At 34.6% G+C, this 14,450-nt stretch overlaps 2 protein-coding genes across 2 annotated transcripts in view; one reads left to right on the top strand and one right to left on the bottom strand.

Annotated features, from left to right (window-relative positions):
* LOC106110725 (protein gustavus) overlaps positions 1-1,619 on the top strand; it is a 26,304-nt gene extending 24,685 nt beyond the window's left edge. Inside the window, exon 5 of the mRNA XM_013292622.1 lies at positions 1,604-1,619. Coding sequence (XP_013148076.1) covers positions 1,604-1,619 — 16 coding nt within the window. The remainder of the gene's footprint in view (positions 1-1,603) is intronic.
* Positions 1,620-3,790: 2,171 nt separating this feature from the next.
* Positions 3,791-14,075, bottom strand: LOC106110909. The gene is made up of 18 exons (XM_013292858.1): positions 13,879-14,075; positions 13,715-13,800; positions 13,488-13,531; positions 13,041-13,268; positions 12,618-12,715; positions 12,263-12,381; positions 11,569-11,985; positions 10,673-11,395; positions 9,903-10,016; positions 9,423-9,467; positions 8,616-9,242; positions 8,212-8,358; positions 7,812-8,001; positions 6,988-7,348; positions 6,114-6,312; positions 5,274-5,481; positions 4,572-4,704; positions 3,791-4,050 (listed from the first exon to the last, which is right to left on the bottom strand). The coding sequence occupies exons 1-18, from the start codon at positions 13,983-13,985 to the stop codon at positions 3,916-3,918; spliced, it is 3,981 nt and encodes a 1,326-aa protein (XP_013148312.1). The 5' UTR covers positions 13,986-14,075; the 3' UTR covers positions 3,791-3,915.
* Positions 14,076-14,450: the final 375 nt, after the last annotated feature.

Genomic DNA, 14,450 nt, shown 5'->3' with positions numbered 1-14,450 from the left:
TTGTAACGGCTTGTAACATAGTGTCGCTTTATGTCTCTATATATTTACAATCGTGTGTATGAAAGGCGGAGGGCAGTCGTGTGGGGGAGGGTTGGGGAGGGGAGGGGGCGCTCGGCAAGCTAACACACATAAACTCGTAGACATGTAGTCAAATCCTATACAGATAGAATCGGGCGCGGCTCTGACGCCGCTGCAGTATAACAACTGTACCAATTTCTAAACGACTACATTGCTTATTGATTTAAATTATGATTATTACATATTATCAATTGTTTTATTCTTTTTTTTATTTTTACATTAACGGCCAACGCCCAGCATGAACTGCACATGTTTATGGCCTCTTTGGTTAGTCCCAAAACGTTTTAATTTTCTTTAATTCTGTTGATTCTGTGTGATTCATATTCTATGTAACCATTTTTCATTGTTTATAAAATCGCGTTCTCATCGATAGACTTTTCAACAAATGTGACTAGGTTAACATTAATATTTTTTATTCTAGAATATAATATAGTGCGTATCGTCGTTTCGTCATTGGTACAAGCTTCCAGCGCTATTTACTTTGACACACAATTCCAACATGCATACCTTATTTTTATTTTAATGTTATCTGTGATAATTATACTTTAAATAACAAATCGAAAATCCGCAGATTGAATCGCTCAATCGTTTATTGACTTTTTTTTATTAAATTTACGTCTTTACAAAAGCCTGATATATTAATAGTGACCATTGAATTAGGATGTTTTGATTCAGTTCCGACGCAGTAAAGAAATGGTGTGCGAATGGTACTATACCGTTACCGATCACATGGATTTAATATACGATATAATTTTTAGGTTAGAAACGGCATTAATTAATTACCAAATTTGTCTCGTTAACATTGACCAACTGTAAAGCCGCGCGCTCGACGCCATATTGATCTCTGAAGGACACGTGTTGTGACAGCGACACAAGATGGCGGCCACTCAGCAAGCCTCGGCTGTTATTAATGTTTAGAGATGCCTTTGTTATTGCAAGCATCGGCGGCCGGCGCGCGCCGGGGACGCGCATACTTATATTAGAAATGTTTTTAAATATTTTTTTACTCATGAATAATATGAAATCTTAAATCGCATATCGCATAAAATGAAATCTTTATTCTGCGTTACAATGTGTATTGTGAATGTTCAATGAGTGTGCGGACGTCGCCCCGCGCGCCGCGCCGCGCTCGGCCAGTGTCTCGTTGGCGAACTTACATACTATTTTATAGCTCATTAAGTGACTGGTTTTTATTTTTAATTTAGTGTTTTTAATTCCTATTGTATAAATCGTGTGACTGTGTGGTGTATATACAAATATATATCTACTTGGCTACACGGATTTTTGTTGTATGATTATGGAAATATTTTGATAAAATTATTTGTCGAGCACTCGGATGCTCGATATGTTCCGTGTTACGTCTTCTTTTATATCTTAGATAACTTTAAAACGCAATAAATTTATCAAAATTAGTATTTTCAAAGCACCATACTAAAACGTCAGCCATTTTGTTTTGATTCGAATTAGTTGTTAAAAGCATGTATGACTAAGTACTTCCATTTTAATAAGATTTTTTCATATGTAGAATGTACGGCAAGTAGACATCCGACGTGGACTCACTTTTGTACTTGTCAATATTCACATTCCATCTCCGGCGCAGGAAAATGTATTGCTTCAGTAACAGACACAATTTTATTTTGTAATAAAACGAGTGTTATGTGAATATTGAACATTGTGGGGGAAATTATATTAACTGCCAAATGCGATACGTGTGTGATGTATGAATGTGTGTATGTGGGTGTGTGTGACGTGTTCCGAGTCCTTTAGTGAACGGATGTTCCGTGAAGGCTGTTCGTGTAAAGTCTGTGCATTAGAAGTATATTTTCGTTGTGTAAGAGATATAATCATGATATAAATACACCAAGATCAATGTACTATTGATGCATCCCTCGCGCCGGACCCGTGTCGGATTCGGGTCGGACACGTCCCGCGACCGACGCGTCTCGTCTAATGTTTAAGTTTTATTTTGCAACAATATAACATGTCTCTATATTCCAAGGGTCCGTTGCGAAGGATTCAAATGAATATTATTATATGAATAAGCGTTTGAATTCTGTGAACCGTCAAACTTAGTCCTGTATATAATTATATCATTTTGCGGTGTTTAACGACTTTTTTATTATAAGAGGAAATGCATTTTAGTTTTATAAGTTGTAGGCAATATAATGAAGTGGTCATTTCTAACAGTCAACTGCGATTGACAGTCGGAATCTCTTAGATACAATGATTTAAAAAAAAATAGGAAAACGATTGGAATAAATATAACTGGTTAAGAAAATAATAAATGATATAAATTAACGTGGATTTTATTCATTTTCCAACCTTTTCCTAAATATAAAGATTTACTGACTTGACTGAGCTGTCAGAGCTGGCAGACGACACTTAAGTTCAGAAACTTTATTGTTATACAATTAGACAGTACTCGTTTGTGCCGTAATCGAATGGTCATTGGTTATCCTGTCTAATTGAGCAGTTACAACCTGAACTTATAAAAAGCACCTAAGAATTTCAACAAACGTCTTGAAGAATATTTTAAGAAAGATTAAATAGTGTCGGGACAACTCCCTTGGGCCGTTTTCGTAGGCAGACGCTTTTAAATTGCCAAAAAAAGTTTAAATGCTTGATTTTTATATATTACTGTGAGGTATTGCAAAGGGTGTGGGTTTCCAACTATAGCACGAGGTAACGCGTAACTGCCCAATTGGACAGGATAACTATTGACCATTCGGTTACAGTACATACCTACTAGTACTACCTGATCGTGTTTCAAGCTTGTGAATGTCTTTTGCCAGCTCAGGAAGCTCAGTTTAATTGCAAGTACTCAAAAATACCAATCTGACATAAAATTATAAACAACCAGTAACAGTTTAACATTTTGTTTTAATTCAAAAATTGGGGGAAAGATTAGAAAATAAAATATTGTATTATTTTACGTACTTTTAATGAGTAATTATAGTAAAATCAGTAGGTTTAAAACTATAAAATAAATTAAGTCTTCGCAGTAAAATAATTTTTCAGTTTGTATTAATATTTCAATTTTTCATCTATGAGATTCGAATGGTTAACCAGGCGCGCTGGACACGTTCAGTTTCAACTGAACCTACAAACTTCAATTAAAACTGAACGTGTGTTCTGTTGTGGCTCACAACGAAATTAACATGAAAACAAGAAAACTATCATTTGAAAAAATATAAGTACTATGCCTAAAAAGTACTTAAATTAACACAAAATAGTTATTCTCAACTTTCAAACTTATTGTAGTACAACTTAAAGAAACAATAACACTATGCGTTGCAATAAACGAGTTTACATACTAAAATAATATTAACTTTAAATTAATTTATAAAATAAACTGGAATGTCTATGTCAAATAAAATTTCAGTCTACAGTTTCAGAATCAATTGTATAAAATTCACCTTAAAATTCTGCCAATTATAAAAACTTGTTTCTATGGAAGTTTTTAAAAAGTTGAAACACAAAACCTAACAATACATTTATACCAGTAACATGCCATTAGTAACAAAAATCATTATACTTAATAAATGGTACTAATTCTTCATTTCTTAAAAAGAAAAACACCATTTTCCATAGTTTAAAAGAAAAACCTAATTCTTTATTTAAAATAGGAATCTGTTGCCTTTACATAGTTTAAGAAACTGTTCTCTCTTCCATTATTTAGGTGAAATATTTGTATTTTATACATATTGAAATAACTCAAAAACTTCTTGGCCGATTTTAAAAATTCTTTCACCATTAAAAAGCTACGTTATCACCGAGTAACTGGAAATGTGACGCGGGCGCAGTCGCGAGCGACAGCTAGTGGAGTATAAAGGCGGTTCACTCAGCGAGCGTGTGGTGCTGCAGCAGCGAGTCGTCGCTGATGAGTATGGTGTGCTCCTCCGCGAAGTCCTGCGGCAAGTCGATCTGCGCGCTCAGCTCCTGCAGGCTCTCTATCAGCTCGTTCAACGATGACTGCGAATTAAACATATTTCAATTGTCGTATTAACCAGTTTTTACAAGTGTATTTTTGTTTCGTTTTCTGTACATGTGATTGGTACGGCCGGCCTATTGAATTAAATTTACGTATATGCTACGTAAGTCCGAAGGAGCTAGCTGAAAATTAGCGCAGGAGTGGCTTAGTCCGTCCAGCATACGCGGAGCTGGCTACCTTTTGCCACTATTTTATGAAATAATTTTTTTGTGGCAATAAATACATTCATTCATTCACTTACGACTGCGTCCGAGCGGTATTTAAAAAAAAATAAAGTGAGTCACAATCATGCACATACATAGACATTCACACACACCCACACACAGAAACTTTTTTAGCCTATCTTTCAGATTATGTTTCTACATCTATACCAAATTTCATAGACATCCGTTATGCCATTCTAGAGATAAGCATAAACATAGATTAAAATGTAGGAATACTAATAAGACAAGGCTATAGGATATGGAATAATTAAATAATTGTGAAATGTTATAAAACTTACGGTTGTTTCGTCGAAGTCTTTCAAAGCATCTTCAGAGACTATCTCCTGACCCTCGATGTCTTGCGCCAGCACCCTGAGGTGCTCCGGCAGCAGGCTGGTGTCCAGCTCACCTGTCGTCTTGTTTCTGATTATTCTGGAAATTAGACATTTTGTGTAAATACATTAGTATAAAAAATATTTTGGGATGGAATTATGGCAATGTGTTTAAAGAATAATAAAAATTATATATCATATGGCTATGTTTTATAAGTTACTAGGTAGATTTTTACATAAACATTGTCATTTTTTTAAAAACCAGAAAAAACATTTAGTAAACATTATGCTATTAACAAATTAAAAGTGGGCGGTCAGTTGGTAGTATGCAAGCTTACTCGAAAATTAAAAAATCTATAGCTTTTTTAACATTCAATTTTTATTTCATAAACATGATCAGTATTGACAAAAGGTAACACAAACTTTTTCTAGTCTTTAAAACCAACCAACCAAACCCCACTGGGCCAGCGTGGTTGACTATGACCTAGTCACCCCTTACTTAGGATAGGCCCTGAGTTCCTCGGTGAGGACTTATAGTGAGCTGGTTACGATTAGAAAATAACCCTATGCAACGATATTTTTACAGAATACAGTTACGTAAAAAATATTCTATTGAAAATTATTTGCCTTTAGTGAAAACGTGTGGTTTGTATTAGTGTGTGTATTGACCTGAGTATCCTGCGGCGCGTGATCTCGGGCCCGGCGAGCACGGAGAGCGCGGCGAGCGCGGTGGCGGCGGGCGGCGCGGGCAGGGCGCGCGCGCGCCGCTCCACGCGCGCCCAGTCCAGGCGCAGCTGCAGCGCGTGCCGCCGCCGCGCGCCCACCACGCAGCGCGCGCCCTCCACCTCGCAGCCCGCCTCGCACCACCGGTACTGCACTGCCACACGACCTCTCTTACACACCTCACACGCATTTCATATTAAACTTTACAAATATAATGTTTATAGGATACGGGTTTCCTACCACGTTTAGATTGTTTTAGCTCCCGATATTTCGAAATACTACATTATAAAAAATATAAAAAAAAAAACAAAATTCTTTATGACATATTCTTGGTAACGCAGTTATCGCTTTTTAGTCTTGTATAAGTAAATATAAGTAAATGTAATAAATATAACTATATTTAAAAAAAATACTATTTATTTTCTTTATCTTTATGCGTCTTTCTTCATATCAATCTTAAAGTTCTTCATATGGTTTTAATTCATAATATTAAATGGTCCTTCGAGCCGGATCAGAAACTTGTTCCGTTGCCTCCGTTTAAAAAAATAACGTATGCACTTGTCTGTATGTTTTCCCACTACGAAATCAAGCTATCTCTTACACACCTAAATATATTTGAAATTAGCTTTCGCCCACGACTTTGCGTGACATTAAAAAATAATAACTGATAATGTAGCTTTTTAACGGTATAATTTTTGAAATAAGCCCAGTAGTTATTAAGCCTATTCATTACAATCAAACAAAGTTTTCCCCCTTTATAATATTATTTTTAATGTGTATACTCACGGCTGAATCTGAGTTGTGCGCAGAGGAAGGCGGGCACGTTGTACTTGTTGTAGAGCGGCAGCTGCAGCGGCTGGCGCGCCGCCGCGCGCACCAGCGCCGTGTCGCCGTACGTCACCAGCCCGCTCCAGCGCACGCCCGCGCCGCCCGCGCCCGCCGCGCCCCCCGCACCCGCACCACCGCACGCTCCGTACAGGTGCACCTTTAAAATCACAACAAACTGGACCAAACTGTCTCACCTTCATAATGTGGTTTAAGGCATTTACTTTCTCTTAAGAATATACAATTCACTTGATGAGAAACATTTTTTTTAGCATTTACATTTTTCATCAGTAGTCTATTCGCTTTGAATCTGAGCAATAATATCGTGAATGGAATGACCAAAATAAAAAAAGGCAAGATCATCTGTATGTAATAATGATGTAATCATCCTTATCAGCTCACAACACTGATTTGGGGTTGGAAGGTTGGAGCCTATTCTAACAAGAGATGTCTAGGCCATAGTCAACTAGGTTGGGCCAGTGCGGGCTGGTTGACTTTACACATATCTTTGAATTTCTTTGGTCATATAGGCAAGCATCGCGATGTTTTCCATCACCGTAAGAATATTGGGTAAATTACAAATACAAATAATTATAACAATTATACATATAAAAATCAAAAATGACATTACAACATGACGGGAGCCCGTATATAATAACTCAAGTACTTAACCACAGAGTCTCCGACGCTATGATGTAATCACAGACATGTTTAAAGCATCAATTTAAATACCCATGAATCCATGACATGAGTCAATAACATTGTCTGCGATGGGTATACGTTTACCATAACACAATCTTTGCAACAAAGCAAAAATTTGTATATAAAAACTTACCTTTCTAGAGAAATCGCTACTTTTGTCGTAAACGAGATGCAGTGCGGCGGCGTGCGGCGCGGGCGAGGCGGGCGCGAACAGCACGGCCAGCGCGCGGCTCTCGCCGGGCCCGAAGCTGAGGCAGTAGGTGCGGCTCTCGGCGCGCGGCACCTCCAGCGTGAACCCCTCGCCTACTATATGACAGCGGATTTGGATCTTCTTGTTTGTCGAATTCCTCAGACTGAGCTCCTTTCTTCCGCTGCGCACCCACGACATGCTGCGGTAAGTCGTCTTTATAGGAAATACTTTAGGCTTATCCGAACCACCGGTTAAGTCGATATTCGTTTTAATACCAGTGTAGGCATCCTCGAAATATAATGTTCTGGAAAGGAAATAAAATTGTTATTATTTATGTAGAAGGTAACACATTCTTAGCTGGTGGAATTATTACTCTTCCTGAGCTACAGAAATAGCTATGTGTGCATTCAATGTGTTAATAGAACCTTATTTTTAACATAAAATTTCTTTTTTTAAGTAAATCAAGAAAAACCTCTATCTATACTAATACTATAAAGAGGAAAGATTTGTATTTTTGTATATATTGAAATAACTCAAAAATTCAACCAATTTGAAAAATTCATTCACTATAAAAACACTATGTCATTAGTGTGTAAAATAGGCTAAACATTTCGATTATTTTTTAATTTCAGGAGAGTGAAGTCGTTAGCAACAGCTAGTCTAAAAAAAATCGTATTTTAAATTCTAATTAATACTAGCTAACATTCTAATTGAAAAAATAATATATTAAAAGTTATTGTAATATATTTTCTACAATTTTCACTTACCCTTCAAAAAACTCATCTTGTGATCCTTTGTATGTGATAGTTAATTCCTTTTCAGCTCCCGGTCTTAATTCAATTCTTTGTAATGACGCTTGGAATGGTACATTATAGTCGTTGAGAGTTTTATGTTTAATTCTGATAAACCATGTCCCAGCCATGTTTCCAGAATTTCTTAACATTATAGTTTTAGGTTCTGAAAAGGGAAAAATATAATATTAATGTTTTGCAGTGTCAACTTCTCAAAGAATTAAATTTAATCATTATATTATAACATCATAGTTCTCAAACAGAATAAAATTAATTTCAATAACATTCCTAATTACGTATTATTGTAAATCATCGAACGATTTTTTAGATTCGCCTTATTATTTGTAACACATATTATTTTACATGTAATAATTACCATTAGATAAATGTAGTTTATGAGGCGGTATGTCTACTTGCAACTTAGCATAGCCCACATCTCCATACAACTCCACTTTATTCAATACAGATTTGATTCCAATTAAATTTATATTCAATGCACCTTTGAATTTAGTCAAACTGTCATCTGAAATATACAAAGAAAACATTACATAAGGACACATTTTAACTGATCAAAAATTCATTTTAAGACAAGCTTTTGTCCACGATTTCGTTGGCGCAGAATTAAAAATACTTAGTAAATAGCATATGTGTTCTATCCGACTAAGTCCTTCGTCTGTGCTGAATTACATTGAGGTCCATTAACCCGTTTTGGTGATATGCAGTAAAACACACCCATACAAATTGACGCATTTTTAATATTAGTACGATTAGAATACTTACTGCGATCCAAATCTGTGACTCTAGGAGCAGTAAACACAACAGAGACTTTAATTGCATTACCACTTGTAAGTCGACACAATTGTTTATTTAAATTCTTTCCCTTCGCCTTTCCTTTATCCTCTTCATTGTCACGCTCCATTAAAACTTTGTTAACATCGCTTTTACGAATTTCTTGTACATTCTTTATTGTAAAAACATCATTATTTTCAATAATCGACAAATCTAATTGCAAATCAACGGGACAATCGCTTATAATTACAAAATATTTGATTGTATTACAGTTTTCTTGTACTGTTGGGAAAACAACTTTGTTTATACCATCAAAAGAAATTGCTTGTATTGTCGGCATTTTGAAATCTACATTCAATTTTCCCATTTGTTCTATATCTGAATCAACAGATGAATCTCTCAGATATACTTTGAATGGTAAAGTTGTGTTCATTTCCATATTAGAGGTTATATATAATTTGATTGTTTCGGTCTTTCCTGGTGACAGCAACAATGGCTGCCGAGGCAATTCTATGGTCAAATCTTTGCCATCGTTTGGTAAATCGATAAAATGTAATTTTGCTGTCAACCAACTGTCTGATAGTGTGGTAATAGTTATTGTGGTGTCACAGCAAGTCCCTGAAAAACAGTTTATGTAGTTATAGTATATCAACTACTGAAAACCTCGTAAACAATGTTTTTTCTCTTTCAACCCCTTTGAAATTTTCTATGTCTTCATGCTGGAGTTTCGTTATTAAACAATTCTTGTGAAATTGAGTTTACTTCCTTAAAATTGAGTGTACATATCTAAAAACTTACCCACATAACCTTTCACACCTGTAGCTCTAATCTCTGTCCATTGATCTGAAACAATTTAAAACAAAAATATTGTAATAAATTTGTAAAATCATACATTAAATTTTATTACACAATTTTTAGAATGCATGCACATCTTTGACTAAACTATCGCAGGACTGTTTAGTCTCGCTTTGATTCCTATGAGCTTATATGGAGGTACACTACTCGATTTTTAGTTGTGTAACTAAACAGTTGAATGCTGCGAAACAATCGACAATCGCACCTTAGTTGTGCGACAATTTAATCAAAGATGTACACTCGCTCATAACAATTATTAAATTGTTAGGACTTTTATAATGATTAGTATGAATAAGTATTAACTAAACTACAACTTTCCAAAGCAATAGACAATAAATGACATTACTAACTAGATTGTGTTAATAATTAATTCGACTATTAAAATAGTAGATTAGTAGCGGTTACAAAGCGTGTCCCACAAACCTTCAGGCAAGCGGTGCCGTGTCTTGTGGCGCAGCACCTCGCGCCAGTCCACTGAACTATCTAACTCTGTGTACTGAACATTGGGCGAAGCTACGTGAGACAAATTTACATCGCCTGAAAATATTTACTACATTAACAACACGAGAACCGAATGTATGTTGAAACATTTTATTTTTTTAAATCTGTTTTAATACAAGCTTTCCCCCGCGACTCCGTCTGCTTGGAATTTTAAAAAAAAGGTATGCCTATGTGTTCTTCCAGACTATCTACAACAAAATTCATCAAAATCCATTCAGTCCTTTAGTCTCCAAACTCTTTCAAACATCCATCTACAAACTTTCGCATTTATTACATTAATACGTAGTCTATTACAGAGAAAGGATTTGTAATTCAGGATTTTTGTATGTATTGAAATAACTCAAAAACTACTGGGCTTTCAAATTCTAGCACTATTAAAAGCTATGTTATCAGTGAGTAACATAAGACATGTTTTATTATTTCTTTCCGAGCGGACGAAGTCGCGAACAAAGGCTAGTGTGCAATATATATTTTTTTAGATTTTAGATGTATCCATGGTAGTTGTAAATGTAGAATTTTAAAATTTCATGGTAATGACTTTAGAATTCCATACCATTCGGTTATCGTAATTATTTGATATCTGCAGATACAAAGAAATGGGAAACCACAAAATACCGAAGTTGAAATAAAAGTAGAAAACTAAATAAAAAGAGTCAACTCTACAAAAATTGTACAAAAATCATATTTTTTACCTTTACTTCTTTGTAGAGGACTATCATTAGATTTGAAACTGTTGTGATTTTCTTGCACAGTGCTTAAAGTAGATGGACTTTTGCTTGACGGGGATTTAGATCTTGAAATTCTTTTCCTACTTTCAGTGTCACTGCATTCTGTTTTGTTCAACGAAGGAGTAATCACAACTGTGGGTACAGTTTTCTTCTCTCTGATCTTCAATGATTCAAGAGAGGTAACTAGGCTCATTTTACCAGAACTAGACATTTCTGGACCCTTGTGTTCCATGCTTTTTATATGTTCCATACCCTTTATGTGTTCCACACCCTTCATGTGAGTCATATCCTTCATGTTTTCCATATCCTTCATGTGTTCCATACCCTTCATGTGTGTCATATCCTTCATGTGTGTCATATCCTTCATGTGTTCCGTACCCTTCATGTGTGTCATATCCTTCATGTGTGTCATATCCTTCATGTGTTCCATACCCTTCATATGTGTCATATTCTTCATGTGTGTCATATCTTTCATGAGTTCCATACCCTTCATTTGTTCCATTCCCTTCATGTGAGCCATAGACTTTGCATGTTCCATACTCTTTAAATTAGTGGTAGACATTCTGTCTTTAGCTCTCATATTATTCTGAGCATTCATATGCAACTCTGATAATGGCTCCTTTTTCAAAGCATGTTTTTGATTAGTTAGTTGCAGCATACCGGTTATGCTTACATTTGATTGTTTTCCTGAAAAAGAAATGTTGCCAATGATAAGAAAGTAAGATAAATAATAAAAGAATAACTATAATGAATTATGGTGTTCTTAGAATCCGGAAAAACCCTACCAAACTTGTTATTTATTAAACATTCAGATACAAATTATTTAAAATTGTCTAGAAATAAAGAAATCGAATACAAACCTAGGTAGTCCGCAATTTTAGAAATACTCAGAGAATTTTCATTATCATTATCAACTGAAACACCAGATTCTTCAGTAGGCATTTGAAATGGGGAGGATTTTTTCAAAAACTGTTCAACATTGAGAGATTGCAGAAGTCTTTTCTGTAGCAAATTCTGTTTAATGTTAGATTCTTCTTGATCATATTTACTCATTGGTACTTTGAACAATTCATTATTAACTGGAGGGATATCTGTACTGCAACTGCTGTCAGATATTTCCGGTACTGTGAAGTTCCGAGCCATACTGAATTTGGATTCATTTTTAACATCATTGTTAGCGGCTCGCTGCCTCACTGGTACACAATCCAAAGATTGATCCACAACATATGTTTTCTTACTTTCATTGCTAATTGAATTCAATGGAGTCGACAGGGAAACTGAAAATTACAATATTTAAGTTTATATAACACTATCTTTATTATTATGCTAGCTGCGATGGTAACTCCATCCATCGAGATTAAAAACAAATTCATTGTAGCAAATGTTCTAAATATGTGACAAATTTAATAAAGGTCTGTTAGGCCATTTGGAGGTATATAGTAGCAATCATCCATATTAACTTCAGAAGGATTTAAAGTTGTAATAAGGTAAAAAAAAATCCTTAAAAAAGTAAAATATAGTTATTCAATTTATTAATGTTAAAAATTTGCTTACCTTCACTAATACTAGGTCTCACAGACCTGATTGGACTATCAGTCATTTGGAATATATTTTTAAATTCAGGACATCTGTCTTGGAAATAACCTCCGACAGACATGTTTGTAGTGGTGTCCCTGAAAATATATTATTAATCTAAAAATTATGACTCCACATACTTATTGTGAGTTTCTCATATCATCTAGTGTGTATTTGGAAAGGGAAAGAATGTATAGGAATAGAAAATATTATTTCAGTCCATTAAAGGTAGACAACTACAACACTTAAAATATTGCAGTTGTCTATGGCTATGAACTTTTTTATTTCAGCACTTTCATTGGTGGTTTGCTTTCTATTATTCCAAAAATCTTACGGTAAGTTGTCTGCTGTGATGTTAACTTGGGTGCTTTGCTGTACTGGCAGTGGAGCATGGTTCAAGACAAATGACGCTTCTTCTGCTGTCATGTCCTTCTGTAACATACAATAGAAACATACAAAATATAATAAAGACAAACATCACAATCAGAAGTTTTGCCAAAAAGCCTGAAAAACGAATTAAATCACATTACTAACATTATTTGTTTAATGGCACGAAGGACAAGGTACATATCAGACATTTAATAAGTCATGAATAAAATCGTAATTTCTTTGTATGACAAATATGGATTGTTTAAGTCTAACATTTGTGAAACAGTATAAAAAATGCTAAATGGAAAAATTTGTAAATGGTATTATAAAATTAAAAAAAATTAAAAGACGGCTATTCAAAGCTTCAAGAATTAAACTGTTTCCTTACCTTTGAATGAAAAGAATAATTACTTGCAATAGAATGTCTCATAATATCATTAACTTCCATTGTCTGCTTCTCTAAGTTACTGGCGAGACTTTCTAAAGCAAATGAATGTCGTCCATATTCATCATAGGCATCTAGAGGTTTTCTGCCTGGTTCCTTGCGTTCAGTATGAGCCTTGACTTCTTCAGTACCAGTTGATCTACCAGTCATCTCACCAGGATTAAATGCAGTCTGATGAGACAAATAATAATTTTGAAAGCAGTATTATTGTTAAGCATTTAAAAACAAGGGACTCTGTGTAATACAAATAATCTGAGAGTTATAAATGGGTTGTATTAATATTTTTCATTTAATATTACTGGCAACCTCCTCCTTTTTTGGATTAAAGAGAAACATCACTTTTTAGATTTTGGACAGAATTTAGTGTTTTAAATAAAATTAAAAACTTACGGATTTATTGAATGACATAATACTTAAGCCCCCTTCACCGAAACCTGAAAAAAAATTGAGTACAAAATAAAAACACTTACCTGCAGAACTTGCTTGATTTTTTATTTAATAGAATTATATGCACATTCTGTAACTATAAAAGGTGAACAGAATACCAATACAAGTACCGAAGAGCTCTGTTTTATTTTTTACTTTGATATATGATTTAAAGTAAAAGCTTTACTTACCCTCCACTTTGTCTAGGTCCAATATTCCGGATGACGATTCCAAATGCATACTGGATTTATTTGTCGTCCTTTCCTGATTATCCATGCTAAAAAAACAAACCATCTTATGAAATTTTAAAGTACGTTTGTGGAATTTTAAAAATTTAGATATGTAAAAAACAAACCGTTTCTCTTCCTCTTCTTGTGCCAATCGCTTTTTGAGACTAAAAGATTTGTCTTCCGCATAATGCAACAATCGTAGTATTTTATTTGGAGTAAGCGGATTATCCATTATAAATAATTTTCAATCAAAATAACATTTATAAAAGGGCCGATTAATAAATTTGACGAATAATTAAAAAACCGTATCCCGATTTCCGTTGAAAATTTGATTTTGTTTCTTTTGTCAGTTTGTCACAGACTCTCAGCACAGTGCACAGATCAAAGACTATATCACATATCACAGATTATAATAGAAAACCAGTGTAGGATGAAAAATGTTAGATTTTTTTTTTTGGGATTCACACTAATAAAAATGCCCTTAAAATAAATGTTTAAAAAACAAAAATACAAATATGCCTTTGTTGTAGTTGGAATATATCTGGGGCACCGGAGTACACAAACCGCGCCGCAACTACCATACCGGAACAATTTCTGGTGTTGATTCCAGGGAGTCAAACATGTCATATTGCAAAAGTTTTTTTAAATAAATTAAAGACACAAACCGTTTTATCTTTTTTACTATGAACTGGGCATA

This window comes from Papilio polytes, unplaced genomic scaffold (genome assembly GCF_000836215.1).
Source record: "Papilio polytes unplaced genomic scaffold, Ppol_1.0 DF824191.1, whole genome shotgun sequence".
Taxonomy (NCBI): domain Eukaryota; kingdom Metazoa; phylum Arthropoda; class Insecta; order Lepidoptera; family Papilionidae; genus Papilio; species Papilio polytes.
The sequence above is the reverse complement of the archived record's forward strand: the minus strand, read 5'-3'. Positions and strand labels throughout refer to the sequence as shown.